This window comes from Staurois parvus, unplaced genomic scaffold (genome assembly GCF_062004578.1).
Source record: "Staurois parvus isolate SC_StPar_1 unplaced genomic scaffold, SC_StPar_1.0 ptg001740l, whole genome shotgun sequence".
Classification (NCBI taxonomy): domain Eukaryota; kingdom Metazoa; phylum Chordata; class Amphibia; order Anura; family Ranidae; genus Staurois; species Staurois parvus.
Window position 1 is genome coordinate 276,395 of NW_028319536.1, and position 23,632 is coordinate 300,026.

The 23,632-nt window shown below is 49.4% G+C and overlaps 2 protein-coding genes across 3 annotated transcripts in view; one reads left to right on the forward strand and one right to left on the reverse strand.

Moving 5' to 3' along the window:
- PLEKHG5 (pleckstrin homology and RhoGEF domain containing G5) overlaps positions 1-23,632 on the reverse strand; it is a 362,885-nt gene that overhangs the window by 276,388 nt on the left and 62,865 nt on the right. Inside the window, exon 1 of one of the 2 annotated variants that reach the window (XM_089663653.1) lies at positions 5,442-6,104. The exons of the other annotated variant lie outside the window; for it this stretch is intronic. The gene's annotated coding sequence lies outside the window, so the exon portion shown is untranslated. Of the gene's footprint in view, positions 1-5,441; positions 6,105-23,632 lie in introns of those variants that run through there. 2 annotated transcript variants of the gene reach the window in all.
- On the forward strand, positions 13,048-14,133 carry LOC149434551 (lamina-associated polypeptide 2-like). Its single transcript, XM_089663650.1, has one exon. It carries the CDS (start codon positions 13,121-13,123, stop codon positions 14,129-14,131), a length of 1,011 nt encoding a protein of 336 aa, XP_089519776.1. The 5' UTR covers positions 13,048-13,120; the 3' UTR covers positions 14,132-14,133.

Below are 23,632 nucleotides of genomic sequence, written 5' to 3' on the forward strand. Positions count from 1 at the left end.
CTCCCTGCACCTCCAAATCCCGACTGAAAAAAAATGTCAAAGGTTCTAACCCTCTCCTACCTTATCCAGGATGGGAAACGATCTCCAACCGATCCTTTCCTGGCACTGAACTGGACGGGGGAAGGGTTAGAATCCCTCTTGTGGAGATTTTCCTTCACTTCCTGTACCAGAAATTTCCTTTAAATTCGCACCAACTCCCGACACCCTATTGGAGGATATGCTGACCGGTTTCTGCTGAGGTTCTACTTTAACCCTCCCCTGCCTGAATGGGTGACTCCAAACCTAACAATCCCCCCACCCCTAACACTTCACCTAACCCCCGAAGCCACCTGACCTGCCCCTAACAGTTAACCCCTAAGAGTCAAGCCTAACACAGACCTAACCCTTAATCTAAGCCTAGGGTTCCTACCCCCTCCCCCCACCACCACCACCACCAAGAGTTCACTCCTAAGAGCCATGCCTACCAAAGACCTAAACCTTAATCTAAGCCTAGGCTTCTTACCCCCCCCCCCCCCTCACACCACCACCAAGAGTTCACTCCTAAGAGCCTTGCCTAAAAAAAAACCCCAAACCCTTAGGTGATCCTAAGCCACTTTACCCCCCCAAGAGTTAACCCCTAAGAGCCATGCCTAACACAAACCTAACCCCTGAAGTGAGCCTAAGAGCCTAAACCTTCCCTCCCCTCCCCCAAGAGTTAGTCCCTAAGAGCCATGCCTAACACAAACCTAACCCTTTAATCTAGCTCCTACCATTTAACCTCCCCAACATTTATCCCCCTAAGAGCCATGCCTAAGCCACTTTACACCCCCCCAAGAGTTAACCCCTAAGAACCAAGTCTAACACAAACCTAACCCCTGAAGTGAGCCAAAGCCTCCCCCCACCAACATTTAACCCCTAAAAGCCAAGCCTAACACAGACCTAACCCTTAAATCAAGCTCTTACCATTTAACCATTTAACATTTAACCCCTAAGAGCCATGCCTACCAAAGACCTAAGCCTAGGCTTCTTACCCCCCTCCGCCCACCACCACCAAGAGTTAACTCCTAAGAGTCTTGCCTAAAAAAAACCCCAAACCCTTAGGTAATCCTAAACTATTTTACACCCCCCAAGAGTTAACCCCTAAGAGCCATGCCTAACACAAACCTAACCCCTGAAATGAGCCTAAGAGCCTAAACCTTCCCTCCCCTCCCCTCCCCCAAGAGTTAATCTCTAAAAGCCATGCCTAACACAAACCTAGCCCTTTAATCTAGCTCCTACCATTTAACCTCCCCAACATTTATCCCCCTAAGAGCCATGCCTAAGCCACTTTACACACCCCCCCCCCCAAGAGTTAACTCCTAAGAGCCATGCCTAACACAAACCTAACCCCTGAAGTGAGCCTAAGCCTCCCCTCCCCCGAGAGTTAACCCCTAAGAGCCAAGTCTAACACAAACCTAACCCCTGAAGTGAGCCAAAGCCTCCCCCCACCAAGAGTTAACCCCTAAGAGCCATGCCTAACACAAACCTAACCCCTGAAGTGAGCCTAAGAGCCTAAGCCCCCCTTCCCAAGGGTTAACCCTTAAGAGCCATGCCTAACACAAACCTAACCCCTGAAGTGAGCCTAAGCCTCCCTCAAGAGTTAACCCCTAAGAGCCATGTCTAACACAAACCGAACCCCTGAAATGAACCTAAGTCCCCTCCCCCCCTGAAGAGTTAACCCCTAAGAGCCAAGTCTAACACAAACCTAACCCCTGAAGTGTGCCTGAGCCTGTTGACCCCCCCCCCCCCCCATATTAGTTAACCCCTAAGAGCCATGCCTAAAAAAAACCTAACCCTTAAGTAATCCTAAGCCACTTAACACCCCCCCCCCCCCATTTAGGAGTTAACCCCTAGGAGTCATGCCTAACACAAACCTAACCCCTAAACTAAGCCCTTATCACTTAACCTTCCCCAACATTTAACCCCTAAGTACCAGGCCTAACACAAACCTAACCCCTTAATTAAGCCCTTACCACTTAACCTTCCCCAAACACTAACCCCTTTGGAGCCAAGCCTAACACAAACCTACCCCAAAAGTAAGCCATTCCCCCCCCCCCCCCACCTCCACATTAACCCCCTAGCAGCCAAGCCTAACACAAATCTAACCCCTGAAGTAAGTTCTTACCACTTAATCTAACCCAACGTTTAACCCTTAAGAGCCATGTCTAACAAAAACCTAACCCCTAAATTAAGACCTTACCACTTAACCTGCCCGCAGCATTTAACCCCTAAGATTCAAGCCTAACATAAACCTAACCCTTAAGGTATTCCTAAGGCACTTGACCTCCCTTTAACATTTAACGCCTAACAGCTAAGCCTAACACACAGATGACACTTAAAAGTAAGCTCTTACCACTTAACCCCCCCTCCCCCAACATTTAACCCCTAAGACTAACAAAAGCCTAACCTAAGCCTATGCCACTTGACTCCCTGCCCCCTTCCCTCAAGAGTTAACCCCTAAGTGCCAAGCCTAGCACAAACCTAACCCCTAAGACAAACCTAAGCCACTTGACCTCCCCCAAACAGTTAACCACTAAGAGCCAAGCCTAACACATAACTAACCCTTAAAGTAAGTCCTTAATCCTTATGTCCCCCAAACTATTAACCCCTAAGAGTTGAGCCTACAAACCCAACCTTTAAATACGTCCTTACCACATAACCTCCCCCAAACACTTAAGAGCCAAGCCTAACACAAACCTACCCCAAAAAGTAGCCCGTACCCCCCAACATTTAACCCCTAACAGCTAAGCCTAACACAAATTTAACCCCTAAAGGAAACTTAACCCCCCCCCCCCCCCATGTTTAATTGCTAAGAGTCAAGCCTAACATAAACCTAACACTTAAAGTAAACCCTTACCTCCCTCAACATTTAACCCCTAACAGCCAAGCCTTACACAAATCTAACCCAAAAGCCCCCCCCCCCCTTAACATTTAACCCCTAACAGCCAAGCCTAACACAAATCTAACCCAAAAGCCCCCCCCCCCTTAACATTTAACCCCTAACAGCCAAGCCTTACACAAATCTAACCCAAAAGCCCCCCCCCCCCTTAACATTTAACCCCTAACAGCCAAGCCTTACACAAATCTAACCCAAAAGCCCCCCCCCCCTTAACATTTAACCCCTAACAGCCAAGCCTTACACAAATCTAACCCAAAAGCCCCCCCCCCCTTAACATTTAACCCCTAACAGCCAAGCCTAACACAAATCTAACCCCTAAAGGATGCTTAAACCACATAACCCCCTCCCCCCTCAAAAGTTTAATTGCTAAGAGTCAAGCCTAACAAAAATCTAACCCTTAAAGTAAGCCCTTACCACTTACCTCCCTCAATATTTAACCCCTAACAGCCAAGCCTAACACAAATATAACCAAAAAGTAAGCCTATCCCCCCCCCCCATAACATTTAACCCCTTAAATTTAAACCACACCAAGTTTTAATTGCTAAGAGCCAAGCCGAACACAAACCTAACCCAAAAGTAAGCCCTTAACCCCTAACAGCCAAACCTAACACAAATGTAACCCCTAAAGGAAGCTTAAACCACGTGACCCCCCCCCCCCCCCCCAAAAAACGTTAATTGCTAAGAACCAAGCCTAACAAAAGTCTAACACTTAAAGTAAGCCGAAGCCACCTGACCACCAAACAGTTCACCCCCGTAACAGCCAAGCCTAACACAAACCTAACCCAAAAGTAAGCCCTCACCCTCCTCAACATTGAACCCCTAATAGCCAAGCTTAATACAAATCTAACCCCTACAGGAAGCTTAAACCACATACCCCCCCCCCCCCTTTCAACATTTAATTGCTAAGAGTCAAGCCTAACAAAAATCTAACCCTTAAAGAAAGCCAAAGCCACTTGACCACCAAAGAGTTAACCCCCTGAGAGCCAAGCCTAACACAAACCTAACACTTAAAGGAAGCCCTCACCCTCCTCAACATTTAACCCCCTCCAGCAAAGCCTAACACGAATCTAACCCCTAAAGGAAGCCCTCACCCCCCAACATTTAACCCATTAAAACTTAAACCACATGACCCATCCCCCCCCCCCCCCCCAACGTTTAATTGCTAAGAGCCAAGCCTAACACAAACCTAACACTTAAAGTAAGTCCTCACCTCCTCCAAACATTTTAGGAGCCAAGCCTAACACAAACCTACCCCAACACTAATAACCCCCCCCCCCCCATTCTGCCTACTCACCTCATCTGGTGCTGGTAGCCCCTCTGAGCCAATGGCTTACAGACCCCCCCCCCCCATGGACACCACACATGGGTGAGATCCTACCGCCAGAACAACCTGACCTGCCAATCTATATCCCGACCCGGCGTGTGTCGTCTATGTTGGGGTCTCCAACCTACGGCCCTCCATCTGCTGAAGTACTACAAGTCCCATCATGCCTCTGGGAGTCCTGCCTGTGGATGTCAGAGTCTTGCAAGGCCTCATGGGACTTGCAGTTCCTCAACACCTGGAGGGCCGTAGTGTGGAAACCTCACTCTATGACATCACAATTCCGCCATCGCCTTGGCTACTTTTGCTTCCTCTTTTTTACCGCCTGCTCTGTTATCACCTATCGAACGATTTCTTCCTCTTTTTTTACCGCCTGCACTGTTATCACCTATCGAACTATTGCATCCTCTTTTTTACCGCCTGCACTGTTATCACCTATCGAACTATTGCATCCTCTTTTTTACCGCCTGCACTGCTATCGCCTATCGAACTATTGCATCCTCTTTTTTACCGCCTGCTCTGTTATCACCTATCAAACTTTTGCATCCTCTTTTTTTACCGCCTGCGCTGTGACCACCAGAGGCTCGGCCACCTATCGAACGATTTCATCCTCTTTTTTACCACCTGCACCGTTATCACCTATCGAACTATTGCATCCTCTTTTTTTACCGCCTGCATTGTTCTTACAAGAGGCTCGGCCACCTATCGAACTTTTGCATCCTCTTTTTTACCCCTGCACTGTTATCACCTATCGAACTTTTGCATCCTCTTTTTTACCGCCTGCATTGTTCTTACAAGAGGCTCGGCCACCTATCGAACTTTTGCATCCTCTTTTTTACCGCCTGCACGGTTATCACCTATCGAACTTTTGCATCCTCTTTTTTACCGCCCACGCACGAGAGGCTCACATACACAAGACATAAAATACAATCCAACCTCACTTTTTTCATAGAACGAAAAACGATCGTCCGCCAAATCTCTCGCGATCTCAATGGCGTCCTGCGACTCTCATCCTACCGGTACCTACCACACCGCCTGCGTCAAATCTTTGGTAATTATTTTTCTGGCCGCAGGAATAAAAGCCGCCGATTGAATTTTTAATCCCGAAAGTTAATCCCGTCCGCGGCAGCCCCCCATCCCCGCACCCCCCCATCCCCGCACCCCGCGTCCCGCGCCCCAGACCCACATAATCCGCAGACTCACCTTTCAGGCAGATGGGAAGGCCGGTGCAGGCTGGGAGAGCTCCTTGTGCTCGCCGCTCACCATTGGCTGCGAGGGGGGGGGGGGGGGGGAAGAAGAAGCCGCCGCATCCAGCGGGGAGGAAAAAAAAAAAGAAAGGCGATTCTCTCCCCCCCCCCCTTCTTCTCTCCTCCAGGAAACTCGCTTCACCTTGAAGATCCCAGGAGCGATGCAGCAGTTTCCAGAGACGATACGGCCGTGATGCTGCTTTCTCGTGAGTCACCCATCCACAGGGATCGCCTGCGGATCAGCAGACGGTGACAAGCTCCAGCGGAAGGTGTGGCGATGTTTGCGGCTTCTGCAATAATGCAAAAGCACAAAAGCAAAAAAAAAGAAAAAGAAAAGGAAAAAGGCCGTTCACTCGTCCCCTCCGTTCACTCGTCCCCCGCGTCTCCCCCGTCCCCCGCGTCCCCTGCGATTTATACAGGAGGTCTGGAATCCGACGGGAGACTTTTGTTGTGTATTATATGCCTGGCGCTGCGACTCTCCCTCTCCCCGGACTGAGCGTGTCTGTTCCTCCTTCGCGCCCTCCCCTCCTGCAATGTGCGCACTGCTGGAACTTCAGCCTCCGGGGCTCGTCCAAGACACTTCTCTCTCCCAGGTGAACGGAGGGGGGAGGAGATCGGCGGACACCTGTCTGAGCATCAGGTTTCTGCAGCTGAACGCCGATGCCGGGAAGGAGGAGAAATCGCAGGCGGCTCCCTATAATAAGGAGACGTGCAAAGCGCAGGGGATGGAGAGGCGCCGTTCTCTTCGCCAGTCGTACGATACGCCGCTAAAATCGCAGCCTGCGTCGGCAAAATCGCAAACAAAACGTGCGATTTGGGAATTTAAATGCAAATGGATGCGATTTAAAATTGCGCATTTTGTTTGCGGTTTTCTGAAGATTTCCCCAATGATTTCTTGAGTTTTGCAGTGCGGTTTCTAAGCCTGCGTCGACTCATCGGATGGAGATGCGCCGCTAAAATCGCAGCCTGTGTCGACTCGCCGCTTATTTATTGAGGGTTGGCTGACATTGCACGTTTTTTTGCGATTTCACCGCGTTTTCTGAAAAAATGTGAACCAGCCCTACAATAGAAATCGCACTGAAAAACGCAAGAAACCGCTGGAAAATCTTCAGAAAAGGCAGCAAAATCGCAAACAAAATGTGCGATTTGGGAATTTAAACGCAAATGGATGCGATTTAAAATTGCGCATTTTGTTTGCGATTTCACTGCGTTTTCTGAAGATTATCCAACGATTTCTTGCATTTTGCAGTGCGATTTCTAAGGCTACGTCGATTCACCGGATGGAGATGCGCCTTTCTCTTCCCCAGTCCTACGATACGCCGCTAAAATCGCAGCCTGCGTCGACTCGCAGCTAATTTATTGAGGGTTGGTTGACACGGGATGCGATTTAAAAATTGCAAGTTTTTTGGCGATTTCACCGCATTTTCTGAAATATCGGCGATGTGAACCAGCCCTACAATAGAAATCGCACTGAAAAACGCAAGAAATCGTTGGGAAATCTTCAGAAAAGGCAGCAAAATCGCAAACAAAATGTGCGATTTGGGAATTTAAACGCAAATGGATGCGATTTAAAATTGCACATTTTGTTTACGATTTCACCGCGTTTTCTGAAGATTATCCAACGATTTCTTGCATTTTCTGAAGATTTCCCCATTGATTTCTTGCGTTTTGCAGTGCGATTTCTGCGGCGATTCATGGGCTGGAGATGCACCGCTCTCTTCGCCAGTCGTATGATTCGCCACTAAAATCGCAGCCTGCGTCAACTCACCATTTATTTTTTGAGGGTTGGTTGACACCAGATGCGATTTAATAATTGCAAGTTTTTTTGCGATTTCACCGCGTTTTCTGCAATATCGTCGGTGTGAACCAGCCCTACAATAGAAAACGCAAGAAATCGTTGGATAATCTTCAGAAAAGGCGGCAAAATCGCAAACAAAACGTGCGATTTGGGAATTTAAACGCAAATGGATTTAAAATTGCACATTTTGTTTGCGGTTTTCTGAAGATTTCCCCAATAGTTTCTTGCGTTTTGCAGTGCGATTTCTAAGCCTGCGATTCACCCTTTATTTATTGAGGGTTGGTTGACATGGGATGCGATTTAAAAATCGCAAGTTTTTTGTGATTTTGCCGCGTTTTCTGAAGATTTCCCCAACGATTTATGGCGTTTTCCATTGCGTTTTGCAGTGCGATTTCTAAGCCCGTGTCAATTCACCGGCTGGAGATGCGCCATTCTCTTCGCCGGTCCTACGATTTGCCGCAAAAATCGCAGCCTGCATCGACTCGCTGTTTATTTATTAAGGCTTGGTTGACACCAGATGCGATTTAGAAATCGCACTTTTGTTTGCAACTTCAGCAAATCATTGGATCATTCATTGGATCTGATTTCACGTACAGAAATCGCACTAAAAACACAATAGAAAATGTAAGAAATCTTTGGGAAATCTTCAGAAAACGCAGCGAAATCGCAAACAAAACATGCGATTTTAAATCACATCCAGTGTGAACCAAGAATTAGGCTTAGAATGCGATTTAAAATCGCTTATGTTGTTTGCGATTTCACCGCGTTTTCTGAAGATTTCTTGCTTTTCCATTGCGTTTTGCAGTGTGATTTCTATTGTAGTCTATACATGAAATCGCAACAAACTGCAGAAAAAGTCATACAAGAACTACTTTAGAAATGGCGCTGCAGCAAATCGCATGTTAAGACACTCACATTCACATTCATTAGATCCGATTTCAGGTACGATTTAAATTCCCAAATCGCACGTGTTGTTTGCGATTTCACTGCGTTTTCTGAAGAATTCCCAACGATTCCTTGTGTTTTGCACTGCAATTTCTATTGTAGTCTATATGCGAAATTGCAATAAACACAATGGAAAACGCAAGAAATTGTTGGGAATTCTTCAGAAAACGCAGTGAAATCGCAAACAAAATACGCAATTTTAAATCGCATCCGGTGTGAACGAAGGCTTTTGGATGCGATTTCACTGCGTTTTCTGAAGATTTGCTTGCAACTATTGAAGATTTCCCAACCATTTCTTGCGTTTTGCAGTGCGATTTCTAACATCCGGTGTCAACCAAGCTTCAATAAATAAATGGTGAATCGACGCAGGCTTAGAAATCGCACTGCAAAACGCAATGGAAAATGCAAGAAATCTTCAAAAAACGCGGTGAAATCGCAAACAACAAGAACGATTTTAAATCGCATCCTGTGTCAACACTAACCTCAATAAATAGTGAATCGATGCAGGCTTACAAATCGCACTGAAAAATACAATGGAAAATTAATCGTTGGGGAAATCTTCACAAAACATGGCGAAATCGCAAAAAAAGTGATTTTTAAATCGCATCCTGTGTCAACCAACCCTCAATAAATAAACGGTGAATCGACGCAGGCTGTGATTTTAGTGGCGAATCCCAAATCGCACCTGAAATGGCGCCGCAGCATATCACGTATGTTAGGACACTCACATTCATTGGATCCGATTTCAAGTGCGATTTCAATTCCCAAATCGCACGTTTTGTTTGCGATTTCACCACCTTTTCTGAAGATTTCCCAGCGATTTCTTGCGTTTTTCAGTGCGATTTCTATTGTAGGGCTGGTTCACACCGCCGCAATTTCAGAAAACGTGGTGAGACCGCAAACAAAACGTGCGATTTTTAAAATCGCATCCCGTGTCAAGCAACCCTCAATAAATAAACGGCGAATCGACGCAGGCTTAGAAATCGCACTGCAAAACGCAAGAAATCATTGGAAAATCTTCAGAAAACGCGGTGAAATCGCAAACAAAATGTGCGATTTGGGAATTTAAATCGTACCTGAAATTGGATCTAATGAATGTAAATGTGAGTGTCCTAACGTATGCGATTTGCTGCGGCGCCATCTCAGGTGCGATTTGGAAATTTAAACGCAAATGGATGCGATTTAAAATCTTGCATTTTGTTTGCGATTTCACCGCATTTTCTAAAGATTTCCCAACGATTTCTTGCGTTTTGCAGTGCGATTTCTATTGTAGTCTTTATGAGAAAATCGCAGAAAAAGTCATACAAGAACTACTTTTGAAATTGCGCAAATCGCGTACGTTAGGGCACTCACATTCATTAGATTCGATTTCAATTCCCAAATCGCACCTGAAATTGCAGCGGAGTGAACCAGCCCCTACGGGGAGTTTCATGGCGCCGTTAGGTTAGCGTCCCGCCGAGGCGTGTTTTTGCACGACGCGCAATGTATTTCAATGGACTGCCCTACGTGGGCCGACAGCTTCCGGGGCCCCCAGGAAATAGGAGATCACGGGGCCCCCAGGAAATAGGAGATCACGGGGCCCCCAGGAAATAGGAGATCACGGGGCCCCCAGGAAATAGATCACGGGGCCCCCAGGAAATAGGAGATCACGGGGCCCCCAGGAAATAGGAGATCACGGGGCCCCCAGGAAATAGGAGATCACGGGGCCCCCAGGAAATAGATCACGGGGCCCCCAGGAAATAGGAGATCACGGGGCCCCCAGGAAATAGGAGATCACGGGGTCCCCAGGAAATAGGAGATCCCCGTATTGGGATATTTTAGCACAGACGCGGCAGAATACATTTTATTTCATTTACGATTTTTTACATTTTTTTACTGGATGTTTTATAGAAAAAAGTAAAAAATATTGTTTTTTTTTTAAAATTGTCGGCATTTTTTGTTTATAACACAAAAAATAAAAACCGCAGAGGGGATCGCATACCACCGGAAGAAAGTATGGGTGGGGAACAAAGGAGGGACATTTCATTTGGGTGCAGCGCTGCACGACCGCGCAATTGTCAGTCAAAGCAACGCAGCGCCGTATTGCAAAAAAATGTCCGGGGAGGGGGGGGGGGATCCTCTGGAGGGTAAATGGCTAACCCCTTCCTGACCCGGACATTTTTTCAATACCCTCTTACATCAGAGTCCTCCATTATATCAGGGTCCCCATCAGAGTCCTCTGCTACATTAGAGTCCCCAACAAAGTGCCCCCATACATCAGGCTCCCCATCAGAGTGCATCCATATATCAGGGCCCCCATCAGAGCCGCGTCTGTACATCAGGGTCCCCATCAGAGTGCCCCCTTACATCAGAGTCCCCCTCAGCATGTCCCCATACATCAGGGTCCCCATCAGTGTGCCCCCTTACATCAGAGTCCCCCTCAGCATGTCCCCATACATCAGGGTCCTCATCAGTGTGCCCCCTTACATCAGAGTCCCCCTCAGCATGTCCCCATACATCAGGGTCCCCATTAGAGTGCCCCCTTACATTGGGTGTTTCTGTCAAAATGCCCCCTTTCACTCGACGTCTGTCCTCCTCGAATCTGTTCGTTTATGGATGAAAAACTGCCCCCCCCCCCCCCCCCCGCGTATTTCTGTGGGCTGGCGGATGGAAACGGATGATGATCTGTCAACGTCCGTGTGACCGGAAGAAAACCTTACGGGTCCTTTCACAGCGCCGCTCCAGTTTTATCACCAGTTCAGTCATGTTCTTTCAAAGAAAACAACGATCCATTTACATCCATTTTCATCCGTTTTATTATCAGTTTTATCATCTGTTATCCATTTACATCCATTTACATCCATTTTATTATCAGTTTTATCATCTGTTATCCATTTACATCCGTTTTTCATCAGTTAACATTAGTTTTATCACCAGTTTTTCATCCATTCCAGTCCGTTTTTATCCACTTACATCCATTTTTCATCAGTTTACATACTATTTTTTAATCCTTTTTACATTGTTTACATCTGTTTTTCATCCGTTTTTCATGCATGTTCATGTTTTTCATCCATTTTAGTCCATTTTCATCTGCTTACATCCGTTTTTTCATCCATTTTCATGTTTTTCATCCATTCTAGTCCATTTACATCCACTTACATCCGTTTTAACATCCATTGTTCATCCTTTTTCATCCATTTACATCCGTTTTACATCCATTTTTGTCCTTTTTCCTCCGTTTTCATCTGTTTTTCATCCATTTTAGTCCATTTTTATCTACTTACACCTTTTTTAATCAGTTAACATTAGTTTTCTCACCAGTTTTTCCATCAGTTTTCATCCATTTACATCCGTTTTACATCCATTTTCGTCTGTTTTTCATCCATTTTAATCCGTTTTCATCCGCTTACATCTGTTTTTTTCATCAGTTTACATCCATTTACATCCGTTTTACATCCATTTTCGTCTGTTTTTCATCCATTTTAATCTGTTTTCATCCGCTTACATCTGTTTTTTTCATCAGTTTTCATCCATTTACATCCGTTTTACATCCATTTTAATCTGTTTTCATCCGCTTACATCTGTTTTTTTTCATCAGTTTACATCCATTTTTCATCAGTTAACATCTGTTTTATCATCAGTTTTCATCTGCTTACATCTGTTTTAACATCCATTTTTCATCCATTTTACATCCGCTTTTCATCCATTTTCGGCCGTTTTCATCTGTTTTTCATCCATCTTAGTCCGTTTTCATCTGCTTACATCCGTTTTAACATCCATTTTTCATCCATTTTACATCCGCTTTTCATCCATTTCCCCTACCGTCTTTCAGGCCAGCACTCTGAGAGACCTCGGCTCCTCCCCATCTGAGGAAACACCTCCACCTACAATAAAAAAGCTCCACTCCCCTCTGACCTCAGTTCAGGTGTTTCCTCCGGTGGGGAGACACGAGGAGGCGCAGGAGGACGATAGGGGAGCCGAGGGCCGGATAGCCGGCTGTGAGGCCCGACGCAGCCGGGAGTGAAGGCCGGAGTGTCCGGCTGCATATCCTCCCAGGGCAGGCTGCCAGCAGTGAGAGTGCATCCCGGGGGACGGGACAGGGCACTTACCTGCTCTTCGCCCCCCGGCCCCCTCCGGCGAGGGGGGGTGTCGGGGTGGCCGTGGTGAGGTCTGGGGAGGATCGGGGGGAGTTCCGCTCCTTCCCATGCTGGCGGTCTGAGGGCTTTGCCGGGCCGGACGTCGGGAGACGGCGGTTTCTGGCGGAAGGGGCGGGGCTTCGCCCAGGGCCGCGACTTCCGCTTCCGGTCGCGGCCTTCACACCACGGCGGCGCGAAATTTGAATGTGGCGGTGCGGTGCACAGCGGTCTGGGGGACAGACCTGCACCAGGCGACCACCCTCCGGTACGGGATGTCGGAGGCACCGGGACCAGGAGATGCCAGCACCAGCCAGTCGCAGGTAAGGTGCCTCAGTGAGGCCTCCCCTACCTGTGGGCCCCTAGCAGAAGGTAGGGCAAGGGGTCTGTGGTTTTTCAGGCCCTTGTTGCTCTACCGGGAAGCAGGGGGGGGGGGGTGTTTAGTGTCGGACTGATTGGGCTTCCCCCCCCCCCCCCCCCTTTTTCTTTTGTGTCTTGCAGGGCAAGGCCCGAGCTAAACTTAGGCACCAGGAGCCCAAGCGGAGATGCCCTTCCTGTAAGGAAGTTCTAAAAGAATCTTGGCGAAAGGTTCTTTGTGGCCCATGTATACAGGGGTTGGTGAGGGAGGAGAAGCCGGAACAGGGGGACCTAGCTAGGTCGGTGAAGGAGTTGGCTACCACCTTCGACTCCTTCAAGTCCCTCATGGAGAGGTTTGCCCTCCCATTACCTACACTTCCCCCCCCCCCCCAGGTGGCTTCGGTGAGTCGTCGGGAACCCCTTATGACTGGGGAGGAACCAGTGGGGGACTCCCAGTCTGAGGAGGAATCAGCGGGTGAGGGTCCCTCAGAGGAAGGGAGGGGCCCCTCCCGGTATAAGTTGACCCTAGAGGAGGTTGATGAGCTCCTGGGGGCTATATACGAAACCCTGGACATTAAGGAGGAGGTTAAGGCCTTATCTCTCCACGACCAAATGTATCAGGGATTGGAGGAGCACCAGCACAGAATGTTTCCTGTGCATGACATTTTGGTAGACACGATTAAGAAGGAGTGGCAAGACCCGGAAAGGAAACCGTTCTTCTCAAAAGCGTTGAGGAGGAGGTTTCCGTTTTCGGAAGACCCGGAGGCGGTCTGGAACAAGAGCCCCAGGCTAGACGCGGCCTTTTCCCAAACAACCAGGAGAACTGACCTAGCGTTTGAGGACATGGGGGTCTTACCGGACTTATTGGACAGAAGGGCAGAGTCTCTCCTTAGGAAGGCCTGGGACTCGACCCTGTACAACCTGAAACCGGCCATGGCTACGACAGTGGTAGCCAGGAACTTAGAGTATTGGCTTACGCAATTACAGGCCCATATTGTGGCAGACTCTCCCAAGGAAAAAATCTTGGCCTCTTTTGAGACCCTTTTGCAAGGAGTGGGGTATATTGCGGATGCTTCCGCAGAGTCGGTGAGATTGGGGGCCAGGTCTGCTGCCCTGACCAATTCAGCCAGAAGGGCGCTGTGGCTAAAGACATGGCAGGGGGACATCACTTCAAAAGTTAGGTTATGCGGCATCCCCCTCACAGGAGACTGTCTGTTCGGCCCGGGGTTGGAGGAATTATTGGACCGGACAGCTGATAGGAAAAAGTCCTTCCCCCTCAAGAGGAAAATGCAGGAGGGGGGGACACGGAAGGCCCGCCCGGCAAAGAGGCTGAGCCTGCGACCGCCTGGTCAGGGTAGGTCGGCTGGACAGAGAGGTAGGGGAAGAGGGGGGGCGATTTTTCGCCCTCCTGAGCAGCCCCAAAAACCAAGGTGACTTGGTTCCTCCTGTGGGGGGAAGATTGGCGGCATTCCTCCCACAGTGGGAAGCCGTGGTCACCAGCCCCTTCATTTTGGATGTCATCCGAAGGGGTTACCGGTTAGAATTTCTGAGACCGCCACCCGAGACTTTTCTAGTGACGACCCGTCCAAGGGATCCGACGAAGGACGCGGCTCTGGTGGGCGCTTTGGAGATTCTGGAGTCCCAGGGGGTCATCTCCAGGGTTCCGGTAGCGGAGCGAGGGAAGGGAGTTTATTCCCATGTGTTTGTGGTTCAAAAGCCGTCTGGGGCGTTCAGACTGATTTTGAACCTGAAACCCTTGAACAAGTCAGTACGTTACCGGAGGTTCCGCATGGATTCCATTTTTACAATCAGGTCCCTAATCCCACCAGGTGCATTCATGGCATCCATAGACTTGAAGGACGCCTACCTACACGTGCCCGTGGCGGAAGCCTCTCAGAGGTTCCTCAGGTTGGCAGTGGGGGGGGAGGAAGGAATTCGACACTGGCAGTTCAGGGCTCTTCCATTCGGCCTTTCCTCCTCGCCAAGAGTATTCACCAAGGTTCTGTCGGAGGCACTGATTTCTATCCGCTTGAGGGGGATTTCAGTGGTGGCCTATCTGGACGATTTGCTGCTCTTCGCAGATTCAGAGGCTCACTTACGGCAAGACCTGGTTATAGTGAGGAACCATCTGGAAAGCTTGGGGTGGGTTTTGAATCTGGAGAAGTCCTGCCTGGTGCCTTCTCAGAAGGTGATTTACTTGGGCTACACTCTAGACTCGGTAGACCAAAAGACCAGCCTGACTTTGGAAAAGGTCACCAAGTTGGAGGCCGGAGTCAGATTACTGCAGGGGAGCAGGTCGATGTCCATAAGACAGGCCATGTCGGTACTTGGATTGCTGACAGCGTCCATTCCGGCAGTTCAGTGGGCAGGTCTGCATATGCGTCCCCTCCAGTTGTGGATCCTGAGGGTTTGGGACAGGAAGTGTCACTCCCTAGAACGCAGGGTCTTGGTGCCCCCCAGTGTGAAAAGGTCTCTATGGTGGTGGAGGAGATCGTCCAGCATAACTCAGGGGCTGTTGTGGTGCTTTCCGATTTCCGTGGAGGTCACTACGGATGCCAGCGCCAGGGGCTGGGGAGCCCACCTGGGAAATTTGGTGACTCAGGGGGAATGGTCCTTAGGGCAGAAGGACAAATCCTCGAATTGGAAGGAATTGAGGGCAGTGTGGGAGGCTCTGCACTCCTTCCAGGCGGAGGTCAGGGGCCGGCACGTGCGTGTCCTGACGGACAATGCCACGGCAGTGGCTTATATAAACAGGCAGGGAGGGACGCGGAGCAAGGCCCTCGGGGCCTTAGCGGCGACACTGTTGTCCTGGGCAGAACTGAATTTGGCGTCCCTGTCTGCGATACACTTAAAGGGGGAGCTGAACCAGAAGGCAGACTTCCTGAGCAGGACTCGGCTCAGGGAGTCGGAATGGGCCTTGAACCCCGATGTCTTTCAGGAGATTGTGCGAAGGTGGGGATCCCCGGAGGTGGACCTTTTTGCCTCCGGAAGGAACAACAAGGTCCCAAATTTCTTCTCTCTATCCCGCTGGGACGGGTCCAGAGCGGTGGACGCATTAGGTCAGAGGTGGGACTACCGGCTTTGTTACGCCTTTCCCCCGGTTCCTTTGCTCCCCCTGGTCCTGAGGAAATTCAGGACAGAGGGGACCTCGTTAATACTGATAGCTCCCTTCTGGCCGCGGCGGGCGTGGTTTGCGACCCTGAAGAGTTTGGCCTCTCGTCCACCCTGGGAGCTGCCTCCAAGAGTGGATTTGTTAACGCAGGGGCCGGTTCTTTGCCCCAGCATAGGAAGATTGCGGTTAACGGCCTGGTTTCTGAGCAGCAGCTCCTCTTAGAAAAGGGGTTCTCGCCTAGGGTGGTGGCGACATTACTGGCCAGTAGGAAGGAGGAGACCCAGGCCATTTATGGTAGGGTCTGGGGTTGCTTTACAGCCTGGTGTGACCGGACAGCTGTGGCAACCCATAGTTTGGTTTCTGTGTTGGAATTCCTGCAGGCGGGAGCGGACAAGGGATTGTCTGTCAGCACGCTCAAGGGCCAGGTCTCGGCCCTCAGTGTGTTCTTGGAGACGCCCCTGGCCAGGGAGGCGTTGGTGAGTAGGTTTTTCAAAGCTCTGGTGAGGCAGAGGCCTCCGAGGTCCAGACCATTTCCAGTGTGGGATTTGGCCAAGGTGCTCGGGGGGATGACTAGGGCTCCATTCGAGCCCTTGGAGTCCTGTCCGATAGGTGAGCTCACCATTAAGACTGCTTTTCTGGTGGCGATTACCACGGCGAGGAGGGTGTGTGAGATGGAGGCCCTCTCGATCAGAACACCCTATCTCCGTATTTTTTCAGACAGGATCGTTTTCAGACCAGACCCGTCCTTCATTCCGAAGGTAGCTCGGAGTTTCCAGAGGGAACAGGACATTGTCCTTCCCTCATTTTTTCCTGACCCGGTGGGGGTAGATCAGGAGAGGTATCACTGTTTAGATGTCAGAAGGTGCGTTCTCCAGTATCTAGAGAAATCTAGGGAGTTCAGAAGCACCGAATCCCTTTTTGTTTTTTTTAAGGGGGCTAGAAGAGGCAAGAAGGCGTCTAGAAGGACGCTGGCCAGCTGGCTGCGGCTGGCGATTACAGGAGCATATCAGGCAGAAGGCCTGGAGGTCCCGGAGGGTATCAAGGCACATTCCACCCGAGCTGTGGCGGCTACCCAGGCAGAGTTAGCAGGGGTTTCCCCAGGGCAGATTTGCAGAGCGGCAACATGGTCCAGCTATGACACATTTGCCAAGCATTACAGACTGGACCTGGTCTCGGTGCAGGAGCAGGACTTTGGTCGTAAGGTCTTACAAGCAGTTAGCCCGCCCGAAGGGTGAGTACTCGCTTATCCTCTCAGAGTGCTGGCCTGAAAGACGGTAGGGGAAAAACCAAGTTACACTTACGGTAACGTCTTTTCCAGGAGTCTTTCAGGCCAGCACCGGTTTCCCACCCACTGTTGATATTGGTTATGTGAAGATGGCTTATTGTGATTATGTTGTCTCGCATTGTGTCTCCCCAGATGACCGGAGGATGCTTGGAGAACTGAGGTCAGAGGGGAGTGGAGCTTTTTTATTGTAGGTGGAGGTGTTTCCTCAGATGGGGAGGAGCCGAGGTCTCTCAGAGTGCTGGCCTGAAAGACTCCTGGAAAAGACGTTACCGTAAGTGTAACTTGGTTTTTTCGGCCGTTTTCATCTGTTTTTCATCCATCTTAGTCCGTTTTCATCTGCTTACATCCGTTTTAACATCCATTTTTCATCCATTTTACATCCGCTTTTCATCCATTTTCGGCCGTTTTCATCTGTTTTTCATCCATCTTAGTCCGTTTTCATCTGCTTACATCCGTTTTTCATCCATTTACATCTGTTTTTAATCAGTTTACATCCATTTTATCACCAGTTTTACGTCCATTTTCATCTTTTTACATCTGTTTTCATCTGTTTTTCAGCCGTATTAGTCCATTTTCATCCGCCTATATCTGTTTTATCATCAGTTTTTTGACCGTTTTCACCCATTTACATCCGTTTTTCATGAGTTTACATCTGTTTTTTTATCAGTTAACATCCACTTTATCACCAGTTTTTCGTCCATTTTCATCCATTTACATCCGTTTTAAAACCGCTCTTCATCCATTTTCGTCCGTTTAAATCTGTTTTTCATCCATTTTAGTCTGTTTTCATCAGTTTACACCCGTTTTTCATCAGTTAACATTAGTTTTATCACCAATTTTTCATCAGTTTTCATCCATTTACATCTGTTTTCATTTGTTTTTCATCCATCTTAATCTGTTTTCATCCGCTTACATCCATTTTTCATCAGTTAACATCAGTTTTATCACCAGTTTTCTGTCCATTTTCATCAATTTATATCCATTTTACATCCCTTTTTCATCCATTTTCGCCCATTTTTATCTGTTTTTCATCCATTTTCATCAGTTTTTCATTCATTTTAGCCCGTTTACAACCGCTTACATCCATTTTTCATCAGTTTACATACGTTTTTTCAGCTATTTAACATCGTTTACATAAGTTTTTCATCCATTTTACATGTTTTTCATCAATTTTTGTCCGTTTTCATCTGTTTTTCATCCATTTTAGTCAGTTTTCATCCGATTACATCTCTTTTTCATCCGATTAAATCCCTTTTTCATCAGTTTACATCAGTTTTATCACCAGTTTTTCGTCCGTTTTCGTCCATTTACATCCGTTTTTGTCCATTTTATCCATTTATATCATTTAACATCTGTTTTTCATCCGTTTACATCTGGTTTTTGTCTGTTCCTTTTTTTTCACTGAAGAAAATTAAACGGATGTTAACAGATGTAGACAGATGAGCATACGTTTACATCCGTTAGTCCATAGAATTACATGGGGGTCTGTTTTTCATCCATAAACGGACAGATGAAAAATAGACATACGGAACGCCCGTGTGAAAGAGGCTTATTTTTCTTCCGGAAAAAAAAAAAAACGGAACCGACAAAAACAGATGGAAACAAATGAAAACGGATGTGAATTGATGAAAAACGTATATATATATATATATAATAAATGACCACCCTAACCCAACGAAAAATAAATAAATATTATTATTATTGATAATAATATTAGGCCTGAAAACACGTAAATAACGCTGCACCAGGGGCGGACTGACAACTCATGGGGCCGCCGGGCTATAAGGGATCATGGGGCCCCTGTGTCCATGCCCAAACTCAAAAAAGCCTATGAAAAAGGTACCAGAGGCATCTCATGGGGCCCCCTACTGACCCCGGGCCCTCGGGCAGTGCCCGGGTTTCCAAATGGTCAGTCCGCCCCTGCGCTGCATGAAAACACTCAGACGCTACGCTCAACTGTTAATCCAGCCTTAGGGGTTAAAACAGACCGTTTGCCTGTCAAATGCCTTCTGAAAGGCTGATTGGATGAGGTTGAGATTGTAACATTGCTGCCCCGCCTCTCCACCTTGTCCAATCAGAGAATGCTTTGCATTTGTAGCACTACCCTTGCAGGAGCCGCTTGGTATTTTGGGCTCTCTGTTCTGCGCCTTGACTCTGAGAACACCCTCAGCCCCTCTGACACATCTGGTTGAGTAGATAACTCGGCTGTAAATTAGCACCAGGGGACCCCGATGTAAAGGGGGAGGGTCTATGGTGGGGACCCTGATGTAAGGGGAGGTCTATGGTGGGGACCCTGATGTAAGGGGGGAGGGTCTATGGTGGGGACCCTGAGGTAAGGGGGGGTCTATGGTGGGGACCCTGAGGTAAGGGGAGGACTATGGTGGGGACCCTGAGGTAAGGGGGGGTCTATGGTGGGGACCCTGATGTAAGTGGGGAGAGTCTATGGTGGGGACCCTGATGTAAGGGGGGGTCAATGGTGGGGACTCTGATGTAAGGGGGATGGTCTGTGGTGGGGACCCTGATGTAAGGGGGGGGGTTCTGATGAGGACCCTGATGTAAAGTGGGACTCTTATGGGGACTGTGATGGGACTGTGATGGGGACCCTGATGTACAGGGGGGACTCTGATGGGGACCCTGATGTACGGGGGGACTGTGATGGGGACCCTGATGTATGGGGGGGGACTCTGATGGGGACCCTGATGTACGGGGGGGTACTCTAATGGGGACCCTGATGTACAGGGGGAGTCTGTGATGCAGACCCTAATGTATGGGGGGGGTTGTGATGGGTACCCTGATGTATGGGGGGATTCTGATGGGGACCCTGATGTACGGGGGGACTCTGATGGGGGACCCTGATGTACGGGGGGAGTCTGTGATGGGGACCCTGATGTACGGGGGGAGTTTGTGATGGGGACCCTGATGTACAGGGGGAGTCTGTGATGCGGACCCTAATGTATAGGGGGGGCTGTGATGGGGACCCTGATGTACGAGGGGACTCTGATGGGGAACCCTGATGTACGGGGGGGAGTCTGTGATGGGGACCCTGATGTACAGGGGGGGGACTGTGATGGGTACCCTGATGTATGGGGGGACTCTGATGGGGACCCTGATGTACGGGGGGGACTCTGATGGGGACCCTGATGTACGGGGGGGACTGTGATGGGGACCCTGATGTACGGGGGGGGAGACGACGACTCTGATGGGGACCCTGATGTACGGGGGGGGGGGACTCTGATGGGGACCCTGATGTAAGGGGGGGGGACTCTGATGGGGGGACTCTGATGGGGACCCTGATGTATGGGGGGACTCTGATGGGGACCCTGATGTATGGGGGGACTGTGATGAGGAGCCTGATGTAAAGGGGGACTCTTATGGAGACTCTGATGGGGACCCTGATGTACAAGGGGAGGACTGTGATGGGGACCCTGATGTAAGGGGGGGACTTTGATGGGGACCCTGATGTACGGGGGAGGACTGTGAAGGGGCCTCTAATATAAGGGGGACTCTGATGTAAGGGGGGTCTCTGGTGGGGACCCTGATGTAAAGGGGGACTCTTATTGGGACTGTGATGGGGACCCTGATGTACGGGGGACTGTGATGGGGACCCTGATGTACGGGGGGGACTGTGATGGGGACCCTGATGTATGGGGGGACTGTGATGGGGACCCTGATGTATGGGGGGACTGTGATGATGGGGACCCTGATGTATGGCGGGACTCTGATGGGGACCCTGATGTATGGCGGGACTCTGATGGGGACCCTGATATACAGGGGGGACTGTGATGTGGACCCTGATGTAAAGGGGGACTTTGATGGGGGCCCTAATGTACGGTGGGACTCTGATGGAGACCCTGATGTACGGGGGGACTCTGATGGGGACCCTGATGTATGACGGGACTCTGATGAGGACCCTGATGTATGGCGGGACTCTAACATAAGGGGGACCCAGATGTTTTTTTCATCCTGCGAATGTTTGTACATACACTATCAGGCCCTCGTACGGAAAGGTTTGGAGACCTCGGAGCCGTACCTCCTGGGTGTGTCCCATCCAGGATTCATTGTTTGGACCCGGCACACAGGAGGCCATTGTAGGCCGACCGCCTTTGATTATTGAATCAAATATAAAAGCATCAACTAGAGCAGAGAGACGCCGATTTCCATACAAGACACCAGCTGCACAAACAGCGTCTCACCCATACACAGCAAAGCACAGCCTATGATTGGACGGCACAGCTCCGCCGATATGTCCTCTATAATTACTGAACCCGCAAATACCTCCATCTACATATATCTCAAATCCACTTTGTGAGCACCAATCGCCTTTACAAACCCAGATATTACCTTCTGAAAGTAGCAGTGACACCATCACTGTGCACAGAACTGTGGCGGGGGGGGGGGGGAGGGGGGGGAGGGGACCCAGCAGGCCCCACCCACTAAAAAACCCTACAGGAGGGGGCGGAGTCTAGACCAGTCATGAGATAATGAGAGCCATTATCCACAAATGGAGAAAACTTGGACCAGTGGTGACCCATCCCAGGATTGGCCGACCTACCAAAATGACTCCAAGGGCACAACGAGGACTCACTCAGGAGGTCATAAAAGGACCCAGAACATCATCTAAAGACCTGAAGGACTCACTTGCCTCAGGTAAGGTCGGTGTTCAAGATTAAACAACAGGACAGAGACCGGGCAAACATGGCCTCCATGGGAGAGGTCCAAGGCCAAAGCCACCGCTGACCAAAAAGAACACAAAGGCTCGTCTCACATTGACCCAGCAGGCCCCACCCACTAAAAAAAAAAACCTACAGGAGGGGGAGGAGCATATGATATAATGAGAGCCATTATCCAAAAATGGAGAAAACTTGGACCAGTGGTGACCCATCCCAGGAGTGGCTGACCTACCAAAATATCTCAAAGGGCACAACAAGGACTCACTCAGGAGGTCATAAAAGGACCCAGAACATCATCTAAAGACCTGAAGGCCTCAGGTAAGGCCGGTGTTCAAGATTCAATAACAGAAAAGAGACCAGGCAAACATGGCCTCCATGGGAGAGGTCCAAGGCCAAAGCCACCGCTGACCAAAAAGAACACAAAGGCTCGTCTCACATTGACCCAGCAGGCTCCACCCACTGGAAAAAAAACTTACAGGAGGGGCGGAGCCTATGAGATGAGAGCCATTATCTAAAAATGGAGAAAACTTGGACCAGTGGTGACCCTTCCCAGGAGTGGCCGACCTACCAAAATATCTCCAAGAGCACAACGACGACCAACTCAGGAGGTCATAAGGACCCAGAACATCATCTAAAGACCTGAAGGCCTCAGGTAAGGTCGGTGTTCAAGATTCAACAATAGGAAAGAGACCGGGCAAACATGGCCTCCATGGGAGAGGTCCAAGGCCAAAGCCACCGCTGACCAAAAAGAACACAAAGGCTCGTCTCACATTGGCCAAAAAACATCTCAATTATCCCCAAGACGTTTGGGCAAATATTCTGTGGACTGGTGAGACAAAAGTTGACGTTTTTGGACGGTGTGCGTCCCGTTACCTTTCATAAAAAGAACATCATCCCAACTGTGAGACATGGCGGTGGTAGTGTGATGGTCTGGGTTCAGGACCTGGACCACTTGCCACCACTGATGGAACCATGAATTCTACGCACTACCAGAAAGTCCTGAAGGAGAATGTCCGCCCGTCGGTCCCTGACCTCAAGCCCAAGCGCACTCGGGTTATGCAGCAGGACGAAGATCCGGAACACACCAGCAAGTCCACCTCTGAATGGCCAAAAATAACCCCGATTATCGCAGACCCCGGATTGCAGTTGTTGCCGCCAAGGGTGGCCCAACCAGTTCTTAGGTTTAGGGGGGCAATTAGTTTTTCACACGGGGCCGGGCAGGTCTGGACGGCTTTTTTCCCTTAATAAATGAAATTGTTTAAAAACGGCATTTTGTGTTTCCTCGGGTTGTCTTTGTGTCGTGTTGACGTTTGTTGGACGATCGGCATCACTTCAGGGCGACAAATATGCAAAATAAATATAATAAAGCCACTGATCAGCCGTGGATGTAGGCAGTCTGTGCCCCGGGGCCCATCGCTCGCACGGGATTGGTGCACCCTCAACCTGCCCCAGTGAGGTCCACTTTGCTGGCGCTTAGATTGCTGTCCCATGAATTAGTCTCTGCCCAGGGTGTGGCTGAGAGTGTGATAGCGAGTGTTGGGGTTACATGAAGGGTCAGTGTTGGGGTTACATGAAGGGTCAGTGTTGGGGTTACATGAAGGGTCAGTGTTGGGGTTACATGAAGGGTCAGTGTTGGGGTTACATGAAGGGTCAGTGTTGGGACTATAGGAAAGGTTAGTGTTGGGGTACAGGGAGGGTTAGTGTTGGGGTACAGGGAAGGGTTAGTGTTGGGGTTACAAGGAAGGGGTTAGTGTTGGGGTTACAAGAAAGGGGTTAGTGTTGGGGTACAGGGAAGGGTTAGTGTTGGGGTACAGGGAAGGGTTAGTGTTGGGGTACAGGGAAGGGTTTAATGTTGGGGTACAGGGAGG

Excerpts from the sequence above, each read along its gene's own strand:
- LOC149434551 (XM_089663650.1), top strand. The coding sequence starts at position 13,121 with ATGACTGGGGAGGAACCAGTGGGGGACTCCCAGTCTGAGGAGGAATCA.